Below are 14079 nucleotides of genomic sequence, written 5' to 3' on the forward strand. Positions count from 1 at the left end.
TACAAATTGTGCTCTGGATTTTAGAACGAGTAACATGTTTTGACTGTCATTGTCATACTCGTAATCAAATTGACAATTAACTTTGTCAAAAACTCAAAACTCAAATTGTCAATGTCAAATCTCAATCTGTCAAACAAAATGGCGTCTTTGTCGAGGTGTGTTGTCTATTTACTTTTATTGAATTTTATTTATATAATTTTCCGAATTTGATGTAATAATAAGCGTATTTTCCTAAGCGTAATTCAGTGGATTAAATTTATATAATTACTTGATCCTAAGTATGGTTTAAGATTCACATAACAAACCTTTATTTCTTTGCTCCTTTGGACTATTTACGTTGGATTTTACAGAAAAATTACTAAATCTTTATACGGAATGGATTTGTTTTACTGTCGTATGTGTTTCGTTTGATGTATATCTTAAATTTCTACGTTTTAATTATTTCTTTTACAGAGTAACCTATTTGTTTTTAACATAGTGGCATCTTGATGGTTTCTGAATATTTCATAACTTATTTTGCGATTCTAGCTTGTTACCTGCCCCCGTACAACCAGTATGGGATCGGGATGACGAACAGAGGACGAAACTTGTGGGTAGTGGAGTTGTGGTGTCCCAAACAAGTGTTCCGCCTTATGGTCAGAGAAAAGGATGGGTCCCAAGGGCAGAAGAAGATTTTGCAGGTAAAGATTACATTACCATACACTAGTATTTTTGTTTTAAACCCAAAATATGAAAGGTATTATTGGGTCCAGGAACAAAATATTTATTAATGACCAGACTGCTCAAACTTTGTGCATGTGATATTTACACTGAACTAGCAGACGCCCCGTGGTTTCCCGCTCACATGGGAATACAGGGTTAAAATATGGGCTATATACTCCCTGGAAATGTAGCATTCCATTAGTGAAAGATTTAATTTTAAATTGATCCCAAATTTTCAGAGCCTATTAAATGCAAACAAGCAATCAAATCTATTCACTTTATAATATTAGTATAGAAGTATAGATAATAATTTTAATTTTATCTGTGTGGCTATGAATTTTATTCTGAAATATTTCAGACTTTTTTAGTTTTGGCACATGAAGTTATTGTAATTGAATCCCACCTAATTTTAACATACCATTCCTAATACAGACGTTTTGCTTATTCAAATAAAACTATGTTTTTCCTATAGATGGAGGGGCATTCCCAGAGATCCATGTGGCCCAGTACCCGCTGGGTATGGGTGCGAGGGGTAAAGAGAGCACATCAAATGCATTAGCTGTGCAGTTGGATGAGTCAGGAAGAGTGAAGTACTCTGCAATAGCCAGACAAGGTCACAGTGCTGATAAGGTAATAAAAAAAAATTGTTAATTGTGTAACATGTAGTAATAATACATTCATCATCATTATTAACAGCTGATAGGTGTACTGGACACAGGCCTCTTGCATGAAATTCCAAACAAAAATGTCTCGAGTTTCCAGCATCCAGCAGTTCCCTGAAACCCAGTTGACTCAGTGACTCAGTCTCAGACTGATTTGGATGAAATTTGGTACACAAGATAAATTGGACCAAGAAGCAGAACATGGACTTTTTATCTAGGAAAAATGGTTCATGTGGGATATGTAAAAAACTGAATTTCACATTAACAGGGTCACAGGCTTCTTTCTTCTTTCCTGGGCCTTTTTGGCACTTGGTTACTAGGGGTTGGCTGTTGTATGTAGGGTCACAGGCATCTGGTAGTTTATAATAAACATTATAGAACATGCAAATAAAATGCATATAAACAAAGTAATAGCATTAGAGCTCCCTGTAACAGAGTTTGTTTGAGAATGTACTACCATAATTTTTAATTCTGCTTCCAATTCCATACCACCACTTTACATCAAGAGGTTCTTCTGTTTATTTTGTCAATGAAACCACTTAATTTTTACCTTTTTATTTGCATTTCTCAGATAATCTACTCAAAATTAACAGACCTACTGCCATCAGAAGTATTAGCAGAAGATGATGCCACTCTACAGAAGCCTACGGAAGACGACATTCAGGACATCACTGAGAAGACAAAGCAGGCTCTGGAGAAACTCACCAACGCTAAGATATCAGCTGCTTTACCTGTGAAGGCTGCTCCAAAAGCTGTGAGTTGAACATCTAACTATGAATGTTAATGTGAATTTGTTTGTTGATTTGTTACACTTTCAAACCTGAATCACAGTATAACAAGTAAGTAAGGATACAAGTAATTGCCAAAGGTTTAACAATTAAAATATTCTTTTTTTCTAGATTAATGCAATCATGTCTGGCGGAAATATTGATCAGATCTAAGTTAGACTAAGCTGGCTTAGAAGATGCCTATTCATTCAGTGATTATTTTTGTTGGAAAGCCATACCATTTTATTCAGATTAAAAACTAATAAATTATGTTACAAAAACTGGAACATCATCAATGTTCAATTTACAGTATTCAATTGCAAAGCAAATTTTGTGTGAGAATCCTACTAATATAATAAACGCGAAAGTTTGTATGGATGTGTGTTTGGATGTTAAGGTACTGAACCGATTTGGCTGAAATTTAAAACAAAGATTAGATAATACCCTATGCTATTCATACTATGGTTCCCATGGGATTTGTGTAAAACTGAATTCCACGCGGACGAAGTCGCGGCCGTCTGCTAGTGTGCAATATAAATGAATTATTCCCTATTCATGGTGGACTACCTGAACGTCTGCTTCTGTTCAACTATTCTGGTTACTTCAACCAGCTCACTGTATCACCAACCAGACTCCAGTGAATGAGTGAGCACGGACATGTCACTATGTATTGATCAGATCATGCACAATTCTTGCAGGCACCGGCTCAGTACATTCGCTACACACCGGCGCAGCAGGGCGGCGCGTTCAACAGCGGAGCCAAACAGAGGGTTATTCGGTTAGTATATCCATGGTCCAACCGAAAAATGGAGCAATCAAGTAACACTCTGGTACCCAAGAGATGGTATCAGACAATGTGGACGTCCAACATACATCCACCTAACTCTGCCTTGCTGGACCAGAGTTTTGGCCGACAGAGTGCAGTGGAAGTAATTTGAAGAGACCTATGTCAATTGACTCTACGATCAGCAGGACATACTCTAAACATTTGAAACTCATAACTTATGTATATCAAAGGCTTTTTGGAAAAAGGCTATTTATTTAATATTATATCTACGATCTTGCATTTTTAAGTTTTCTTTTTTTACAATAATATTTGGTGAAAAAGGCAAATAAACCTTATCACATGTTCAGGCTGCAAATATATAATATGTATATACAAAGAGAGATATACGTTAATAAAAAAGGCAAAAGTGTGGCATTGAATATAGTTCAATTAGCCTGTATGGCCATCAATGTGTGAAAAGCGAAAGTACGATGCTCGCAATGTAGTAAAATGTGACTAAACCCAAACTTAACCATAAGACTCAGCTCACGACGGTGTTTTGGTAGTATTAACATGTATTTTATATAATTCAGCATGGTGGAGGCGCAGTCGGACCCGCTGGAGCCGCCGCGCTTCCAGATCAACCGCAAGATCCCGCGCGCGGCGCCGTCGCCGCCCGCGCCCGTGCTGCACTCGCCGCCGCGCCGCGTCTCCGTCAAGCAGCAGCGCGACTGGAAGGTGCCGCCCTGCGTGTCGCACTGGAAGAACGCCAAGGGTGAGTGTCCTCAACCAGTTGATGCTGACGACTTTTTCATGTAAATTTTGATGTTTACGGTCTCCGTGGCACAGCGGTATGCGCGGTGGATTTACAAAACGGAGGTCCTGGATTCGATCTCCGGCTGGCCCGATTGAGATTTTCTTAATTGGTCCAGGTCTGGCTACCGACAAAGACGTACCGCCAAGCGATTTAGCGTTCCGATACGATGTCGTGTAGAAACCGAAAGGTGTTTGGATTTTCATCCTCCTCCTTACAAGTTAGCCTGCTACCATCTTGGACTGCATCATCACTTACCACCAGGTGAAATTGTAGTCAAGGGCTAACTTGTAAAGAATAAAAAAAAAATCCCGCTGGAATTCCCCATAGAAGGCGAATCTTCAAGTATTAATTTAAAGAACTTTACCATAAATCGGTCACCTTCTTAGCTAAATGCGATCTTGACTGTCATTCCAGCATGTTAGTGGATGTTCGTAGTGTACAGTGTTACTTAGCGAATTTGGGAATTCCCCCTGTCATCGGCCAGTACTTCAGGTCAAAAGTGATCCCTATCAGAAGTGGGATTTATATTTAATTATGTTTCAGGTTACACAATACCCTTGGACAAGCGTCTAGCCGCGGACGGTCGCGGTCTCCAGCAGGTGCACATAAACGAGAACTTCTCCAAACTGGCCGAGGCGTTGTACATAGCTGACAGGAAGGCCAGAGAGGCTGTTGAAGCGAGAGCTCAACTCGAGAGGAGATTGGCGCAGAGGGAGAAAGAGAAGAAGGAGGAGCACTTGAGGATGCTAGCGCAACGGGCCAGGGACCACCGAGCTGGTATACGGAACCCTGATGAGGAGGGTGTGGAGGAGGGCGCTGGGCCCGTGCCGGAGGGCGAGCTGTCTGCTGCTGAACGAGAGAGACTCCGCACAGATAGACATAGAGAGAGGCAACGGGACAGGAACTTAGCACGTGCCGCGCCTGACAAGAGGTATACTGTCTATTAAATAAATAAATAAATAAATATACTTAAACAATACACATGACTATCTAGCCCCAAAGTAAGCATACAGAGTAGCTTGTGTTATGGGTACTAAGATAGTTGATATTATAATATTCATATACATTTATATACTACATATAAATACTTATATAATGTATAAATACACACAGACACTGGAAAACACTCATGCTCATCACACAAATATTTTCCAGTTGTGGGAATCGAACCCACGACCGTGGATGCAGAAAGCAGGGTCACTACCCACTGCGCCACGCGGCCGTCAAAAGAGATTATTCTATATATAGAGTCTATTTAAAGAGCACCAGCTCACTTACAATAGGCTAGTTGACACTTTTTGTTTTCATGTTCTTAAATACTTCATTATTGTTCTACTAGATTGAATATTTTTTTCATGTTTTTGAGACGTGATTACATGAAAATTTTAGTTTTTAAATATGATTTTGACAATACGAGCCAAAACGCCTGTCGGTCATGACAGTCTGACAACTGTTTCATGACGTCACTATAACAAATCCCTTACAAACGGAATGGAACAAAAATATAAGTTTAAATTAAGTTTTATATGAATCCTTAACTTTTATTAATTGATATATATTTCGGACCCTTATTGCATTAATATTGTTTTTATTTATATTAATGCAATAAGTAAGTAAGTAAATAATTAATTTTATTTATAATAATGCATAAATTTGATATGAGTCAACCCTACCTACCCTATTGTTAGTTATCGCAATGTAAACTAATAGGTGTAAACTAATAGGTGAACATAAATTGCTTTAACAGAACAATATATTTGTTTCAGATCGAAGCTGGTGAAGGAGCGCGAGCGCGACATATCTGAACAGATCGCACTGGGGCTGCCCGCCAAAACCAACCAGGGCGGAGAGGGCATGTTCGATCAGCGACTCTTCAACAATAGCCGGGGCATGGACAGCGGTGAGTGTTATGCGACAACTTTTTTGGTGTTTACTCCATAAGAATCGATTTTTTAATATTTAGCCCTCGGTATGTAAAAAGTATGGGCGGTAAAATTCGATGAACTAATGACAACGTGCACACTCTGGTAGTGGCAGCGCACAGCACGGAAAGAGTATGATACTCTTTCCTCAAAATTCTACCACTTTAAAATTTTTCTATAGGAGGTGCTTAAAGAAGAATTTTTTCATAAATCTTTTTTTTTGGTCTCTGCAATAAAAGGAAACTACTGTCTTCAGTAGCGCGATAATGTCGTGACAAAAATTAGACAAACTTCAAGCAAAGGCAATGCAACTGGAATTAACCCTATCTTCGTCATTTCCAGTTCGTTTTGTTTCATGTAGGATGGTACGGGTGACAGTTCTTTTCACTCTTGAGACTTTGCCGCGATTCACGATAATAATACGTATTATGAACACCGTACAGGCGACTGTCACCGTACCAATGTTATCTGAAAAACACTTTTAGACGATATTATCTCTTGTCTATTTCTCTGCACTTGGTCGCATGTTAGTAAGAGTGCAATGACCGTTGCCGTGTGCAGGTTACGGCGACGACGAGGCGTACAACGTGTACGACAAGCCGTGGCGCAACCAGGACACGGTGGGCGCGCACATCTACCGGCCCGCGCGCAACGCCGACAAGGACAACTACGGCGGCGACCTCGACACCATCGCCGCCACCAAGCGGTGAGTGACGCCACGACACGCGACGCTATTGTCGCCACCTAGTGGTGAGTGACGCCACGCAACCAGGACACGGTGGGCGCGCACATCTACCGGCCCGCGCGCAACGCCGACAAGGACAACTACGGCGGCGACCTCGACACCATCGCCGCCACCAAGCGGTGAGTGACGCCACGACACGCGACGCTATTGTCGCCACCTAGTGGTGAGTGACGCCACGCAACCAGGACACGGTGGGCGCGCACATCTACCGGCCCGCGCGCAACGCCGACAAGGACAACTACGGCGGCGACCTCGACACCATCGCCGCCACCAAGCGGTGAGTGACGCCACGACACGCGACGCTATTGTCGCCACCTAGTGGTGAGTGACGCCACGCAACCAGGACACGGTGGGCGCGCACATCTACCGGCCCGCGCGCAACGCCGACAAGGACAACTACGGCGGCGACCTCGACACCATCGCCGCCACCAAGCGGTGAGTGACGCCACGACACGCGACGCTATTGTCGCCACCTAGTGGTGAGTGACGCCACGCAACCAGGACATGGTGGGCGCGCACATCTACCGGCCCGCGCGCAACGCCGACAAGGACAACTACGGCGGCGACCTCGACACCATCGCCGCCACCAAGCGGTGAGTGACGCCACGACACGCGACGCTATTTTCGCCACCTAGTGGTGAGTGACGCCACGCAACCAGGACACGGTGGGCGCGCACATCTACCGGCCCGCGCGCAACGCCGACAAGGACAACTACGGCGGCGACCTCGACACCATCGCCGCCACCAAGCGGTGAGTGACGCCACGACACGCGACGCTATTGTCGCCACCTAGTGGTGAGTGACGCCACGCAACCAGGACACGGTGGGCGCGCACATCTACCGGCCCGCGCGCAACGCCGACAAGGACAACTACGGCGGCGACCTCGACACCATCGCCGCCACCAAGCGGTGAGTGACGCCACGACACGCGACGCTATTGTCGCCACCTAGTGGTGAGTGACGCCACGCAACCAGGACACGGTGGGCGCGCACATCTACCGGCCCGCGCGCAACGCCGACAAGGACAACTACGGCGGCGACCTCGACACCATCGCCGCCACCAAGCGGTGAGTGACGCCACGACACGCGACGCTATTGTCGCCACCTAGTGGTGAGTGACGCCACGCAACCAGGACATGGTGGGCGCGCACATCTACCGGCCCGCGCGCAACGCCGACAAGGACAACTACGGCGGCGACCTCGACACCATCGCCGCCACCAAGCGGTGAGTGACGCCACGACACGCGACGCTATTTTCGCCACCTAGTGGTGAGTGACGCCACGCAACCAGGACACGGTGGGCGCGCACATCTACCGGCCCGCGCGCAACGCCGACAAGGACAACTACGGCGGCGACCTCGACACCATCGCCGCCACCAAGCGGTGAGTGACGCCACGACACGCGACGCTATTGTCGCCACCTAGTGGTGAGTGACGCCACGCAACCAGGACATGGTGGGCGCGCACATCTACCGGCCCGCGCGCAACGCCGACAAGGACAACTACGGCGGCGACCTCGACACCATCGCCGCCACCAAGCGGTGAGTGACGCCACGACACGCGACGCTATTGTCGCCACCTAGTGGTGAGTGACGCCACGCAACCAGGACACGGTGGACGCGCACATCTACCGGCCCGCGCGCAACGCCGACAAGGACAACTACGGCGGCGACCTCGACACCATCGCCGCCACCAAGCGGTGAGTGACGCCACGACACGCGACGCTATTGTCGCCACCTAGTGGTGAGTGACGCCACGCAACCAGGACACGGTGGACGCGCACATCTACCGGCCCGCGCGCAACGCCGACGAGGACAACTACGGTGGCGACCTCGACACCATCGCCGCCACCAAGCGGTGAGTGACGCCACGACACGCGACGCTATTGTCGCCACCTAGTGGTGAGTGACGCCACGCAACCAGGACACGGTGGGCGCGCACATCTACCGGCCCGCGCGCAACGCCGACAAGGACAACTACGACGGCGACCTCGACACCATCGCCGCCACCAAGCGGTGAGTGACGCCACGACACGCGACGCTATTGTCGCCACCTAGTGGTGAGTGACGCCACGGTATGCGACGCTATTGTCGCCACCTAGTGGTGAGTGACGTCATGACACGCGACGCTATTGTCGCCACCAAGCGTTGAGTGACGCCCCGACACGCGATGCCATTGTCGCCACCAAGCGGTGAGTGACCCCACGACACGCGATGCCATTGTCGCCACCAAGCGGTGAGTGACGCCACGAAACGCGATGCCATTGTCGCCACCAAGCGGTGAGTGACGCCACGACACGCGATGCCATTGTCGCCACCAAGCGGTGAGGCCACGACACGCGATGCCATTGTCGCCACCAAGGGGTGAGTGACGCCACGACACGCGATGCCATTGTCGCCACCAAGCAGTGAGGCCACGACACGCGATGCCATTGTCGCCATTAATTAGTGAGTGACGCCACAATAGCCTGCAACGTGTACGACAAGTCATTGCTAACAGACAATACTACAACTTTAAGTGACTTATACATGCTTATTTTTTTGTTAAAAGTAATATTTTTCTTTTTTATATTACAGTTTCGTGGCAGACAAAGGTTTTGCCGGCGCCAGCAGCACCAACACTCGCTCGGGACCCGTCAACTTTGAGAAGGACGGCACCAGAGAGGAACCTGTGAGTTTACTTACATTATAAACATGTTTTATACCTGATAATGAATTATGACCCATAATCGAGGGTTCAAGTTCATAGAGGATTAGAAAAATATGATTTGTTAGTTAGTAGTCAAGAGCATGCAATTACACTTGTAGCGCGATTCTTTATCGCTACGTGATTGTCATTGCAAAGGAAGTAAACTGAATGACCTTGGAACTTTGGGTCAGGGGGTAGCTGCCCCTTCTTGCCCCTCTTTGCGCGTCTCACTCATGTACATTTAGAGAATGCAATCTCGCCCCATGCGTGGCGAGATTTCGCGACTTTAACGAGATTACACTCGATCATGAAAAAGACTTGCAGCGCACGAACTAGATCAGTGTCGATCGCGATTGATCGAATCTGTGATCCGATCGTCACTTGTACGTGAGTGATCGAACTGTGGACTTCTAAAAGATTCGATCATATGTGACAGCACTGTAAATGAACGATAAAGCACAAAAGATTTTTGCTCACCAAACTGAAATTGAAATATCTGGCTCTTATGCTCATGTCGAATCGCAAATCTTCTTGTTAATTTTCCCTAATTTATTAACCGACTTCATTCAAATGTTGTGATTATTTGCAAATTAACAGACAGAAATGCCAATCTCGCTAGATTTTGAAATTAGCGAGAACTGTTGTCATTCATAAACTCCCAATATTTCGCCTGAGTCACAATCTCGCGAGATTGCATTCCTGCAATATACATTATTATATTAATAACTAGCGAACGCCCGCGATTTCGTCCGCGTGAAACTCGAAACTTTCAACTACCTCTACCTTACCCTTAACCTACCCCTACCCTACGTTGAAATTTTTCCTGAATTTTCTTTGCTATAAACCTCACTGAGCCCGAGACCTTTCCAACGAATGCAAAACCTCTCTCAGTTCAGTCAGGCTCAGTTCGTGCGTTCTGGAGTTATAGCGTCAGGAAGGAAAACCCGACTTTTATTTTTTTTCTATAAAAAGTATCCTATGTCCTTCTCCTGGCTCTAAACTACCTCCCTGCCAATTTTGAGCTAAATCGGTTCAGCCGTTCTTGAGTTATAAGTGGAGTAACTAACACGACTTTCTTTTATACAACGTGTCCCAAAATTCAACGATAAGCGGGCGCCAAAAGATTGACCTGCTCATGAGCACTTAAGGAAAAATAATAAAAAAAATATACCTAAATTTTTTTTTTAGTTACAAAATAAATTTTAAAATTCTTTGAAAATTTACACCTTGTATGATATTTTGAACTACCGCAGCTACAATTTCTTAAATATGCTTAAGATTTTTTTTGTATCGGAACCTAAGTAGTACTACTATTCACCACAACTCTTAAAAACACCACAATGCCCGCAGTTTTTACACAAAAAAAAATCAAAATATTTTTTTTCCCTCAAATTTTTAAAGATTTTTACTTTCAGTCTACTTTGACTCATGGTCTTGCAAAAAAAAGTATGAACACCGCTATGGCAAGTTATTTTCAAAGTTGACGCAACTAATCAAGATTTCAAAATAGTATAATACCCTAGGATAACTAGTCACAAAAAAAAATATGCGTACCATTTGTAAACAAGAACCAAATTTCTTAATTGTTCTTGTTGTTAGTAATAAATTTTACTATGTTCCAAAAATGTGTTTGTTATTTTAATTACACAACATTAAAGTAAATGTTCGAATTGTTTTCCACCGGCATTAATACAGGCACGACATCGCCTTAAAAACGACCGTTTTATTTTTCGCGCATATCTTCTAGCATTGATATGTGCCGCAGCCTGAGTGATTTTTTGCCGAAGCTCGTCCAATGTCGTAATCGGTTTTGCGTAGATCCTGTCTTTGAGACAACCCCAATAAAAGAAATCCAGGGGGTTTAGGTCGGGTGATCGGGGTGGCCATAGGATAGGACCAAGTCGCCCGATCCAACGCCCCGGATACTCGTGGTCTAGGTATTGTCTCACAGGACGAGCGTAGTGAGCTGGGCAACCATCATTTTGATACCACATATTTTGAAGGTCGCTTAGGGGGACGTCTTCTAGTAATTCTTGCAAATCATTTTGTAAAAAGTTCAAATAACTGTCCCCATCTAAGTTTCCTTGTAATTCAAAAGGCCCAATCACTTTTCCATTTAAAATGCCCGTCCATAAGTTGACCTTAAATTGATATTGGGATTTGTCTTCTCTCATCAGGTGCGGATTCTCATTGCTCCAGCTGTGTAGGTTGTGAAGATTTAAATAGCCATCTTTCTTGCAGGTTGTTTCATCCGACCATAGTACTTTATCCAAGAACTGAGGATCTTCCCGATGCTTTTGAAGCATCACTCGGCAAAATGCGATCCGCAGTGGATAGTCCCGTGATAGTAACGTTTGTACACGTCTGTAATGATATGGGTGTAGCCGATGACGTTTTAGTATTCGATGTGCTGAACTTTTTGGGATTCCCGTAGCTGCTTCTATGGCACGCACTGAGGTAGTTGAATCAATGTTTATTTCATTGAGAACTTCTTCATCGCATTCCGATCTAGGTCTTCCAGCGTTTCTTCTAGCTGACGGCAAACGACCCTCCGAAAACGCTTGATGCACATTCATAAATACCCGATAATCTGGATATCTTTGAGCGTTTGGGTACCTTTCTCGATACAATCTGCTAGCAGCGTTAGCATTGCACCGACATTCTCCATAAATGAGATGCATGTTAGCGTATTCCATCGGCGTGTATGGTTGCGGCATGATAACGCTAAACAGTCCAAAATACACCAAAAGTCCAATTCACAAAACACAGGCACAGTCCAAAATAATGCCAGGTCAGTTCAGTTTGCAGATCACTTAAGTCCAGTCCAAAATGCAAAGCCAAAAGTCGTTAGTACGAGAGCCACGTCAATTGAATACGGAAAGTTGCGCAGTAAACAAAGGAGCAGAGCGTACTGACTTGCTGGGAACAGGATTTTCTTTACCTGCATCATTGTCATTCAACAAAGAACATCTGTCTATCCCTCTCTAACGTATACTTATCGCTATCTTTCTCTCTCTCTCTCTCTCTTATTTTTAAATGTTATCGTTCGTTCCATTAAAATTCTAGGAAATTGCAACGTATGACTCACATCATTTTGTGCATAAAGTAAAAGTGATTTCTAGGAGCAAAAACATTTTAGAAATTTAGTTCTTGTTTACAAATGGTACGCATATTTTTTTTTTGCGACTAGTTATCCTAGGGTATTATACTATTTTGAAATCTTGATTAGTTGCGTCAACTTTGAAAATAACTTGCCATAGCGGTGTTCATACTTTTTTTTGCAAGACCATGAGTCAAAGTAGACTGAAAGTAAAAATCTTTAAAAATTTGAGGGAAAAAAAATATTTTGATATTTTTTTGTGTAAAAACTGCGGGCATTGTGGTGTTTTTAAGAGTTGTGGTGAATAGTAGTACTACTTAGGTTCCGATACAAAAAAAATCTTAAGCATATTTAAGAAATTGTAGCTGCGGTAGTTCAAAATATCATACAAGGTGTAAATTTTCAAAGAATTTTAAAATTTATTTTGTAACTAAAAAAAAAATTTAGGTATATTTTTTTTATTATTTTTCCTTAAGTGCTCATGAGCAGGTCAATCTTTTGGCGCCCGCTTATCGTTGAATTTTGGGACACGTTGTATATAGATTTACATAACTAACTTCTAGCAATTTTTGTATCGAAAGTGTTTATTCCACAGCCCCGGAGCACGCAGCCCGAGGCGGACTTTGACCCGTTCGGTCTGGACCGGTTCTTGAGCGAGGCCAAGCGCGCGGACAAGTCGGGACGCAAGAGAGACCACCACGAGCCGCACGCCAAGAAGCGACGCGACTAGCGACACGTATGAATTTTACTTTTTGATGTAAAACTTCTTTACGCACGTGTCGATCGCGATTGATCGAATCTGTGATCCGATCGTCACTTGTTAGTGAGTCATTGAACCGTAGACTTCTAAAAGATTCGATCATTCGTTGACTGATTCGACCGTTCGGTCTGGACCGGTTCTTGAACGAAGCTAAACGCGCGGACAAGTCGGGACGCAAAAGAGACCACCACGAACCGCACGCCAAGAAGCGACGCGACTAGCTCCTGCACGTATGAATTTTATTTTTTGATGTAAAACCTCTTTACGCACGTGTCGATCGCGATTGATCGAATCTGTGATCCGATCGTCACTTGTACGTGAGACAACGAACCGTAGACGTGTAAAAGATTCGATCATTCGTTGACTGATTCGACCGTTCGTCACTTGTACGTGCGTACGAGGGTGTTCAAATTATAAAATGGTCTAAGTCACACTCGGTTTTTTTTTTATTTGTCTGTCTTTTTGTCCACGCTAATAGAATGGCTGAACCGATTTAAATAAGACTTTCACTAGAACATAGAGATTATTGAGAACATAATTAAAAGATACTTTAATATTTCGGAAAAAATTATGAATCTGGTGGTGGTAGTGGTAAAGCTGGTGAATGCGTGACACGAGCGTTACAAAAACTGTAATCACGCGTGACGAACGGACGTTGAGAGATGTTACTGTAGGAGCAAGAGAACAATGCGCGCGCACTTTTTCTTTCTCTCTCCCTCTCATAGCTAGTTACGTTACATGATCGTTTACTATTAAGGCAACAATCACTACCAGAGAAAAATTATCGTAAGTTTGATCTTTGGTTTTTTGTTTCAGATATATCAGATGTTACCATTCATTGCCTTCATTTTATGAAAAAGGACCTACTTTACTCAGTTTTAAAGTCTAACATGCTACATTGTTAATAGGTGAAAATAATTACAAAAAATACAGTTTACTAGAAATCAGATGAAATTAAGCTTAAATGAAAGGACATTAGGTCTAATTTACCTTGACGTTAAGACTTTGCTATAGTGTGACGAAAGTTAGTTTATCATCCACGTCACATGTTTTTGAACGGACTATTTTGTAATAGCAATAAATATTTGTAATTTAAGTTAGTTAATAAATGTAATAAAGTTTTATTTGTATAAAAGCTGTTTGTTTTTTT

At 43.9% G+C, this 14079-nt stretch overlaps 1 protein-coding gene across 1 annotated transcript; it reads left to right on the plus strand.

Moving 5' to 3' along the window:
* Window positions 1–31: 31 nt before the first annotated feature.
* On the plus strand, window positions 32–14064 carry LOC112045038 (puff-specific protein Bx42). Its single transcript, XM_052887048.1, has 12 exons — window positions 32–155; window positions 529–680; window positions 1175–1332; window positions 1936–2118; window positions 2830–2909; window positions 3491–3672; window positions 4258–4645; window positions 5481–5614; window positions 6198–6342; window positions 8958–9051; window positions 12765–12905; window positions 13746–14064. The coding sequence occupies exons 1-11, from the start codon at window positions 112–114 to the stop codon at window positions 12897–12899; spliced, it is 1695 nt and encodes a 564-aa protein (XP_052743008.1). The 5' UTR covers window positions 32–111; the 3' UTR covers window positions 12900–12905; window positions 13746–14064.
* The last annotated feature ends 15 nt before the right edge of the window (window positions 14065–14079 follow it).

This window comes from Bicyclus anynana, chromosome 18, assembly GCF_947172395.1.
Source record: "Bicyclus anynana chromosome 18, ilBicAnyn1.1, whole genome shotgun sequence".
In the NCBI taxonomy this organism is placed as follows: Eukaryota; Metazoa; Arthropoda; class Insecta; order Lepidoptera; family Nymphalidae; genus Bicyclus; species Bicyclus anynana.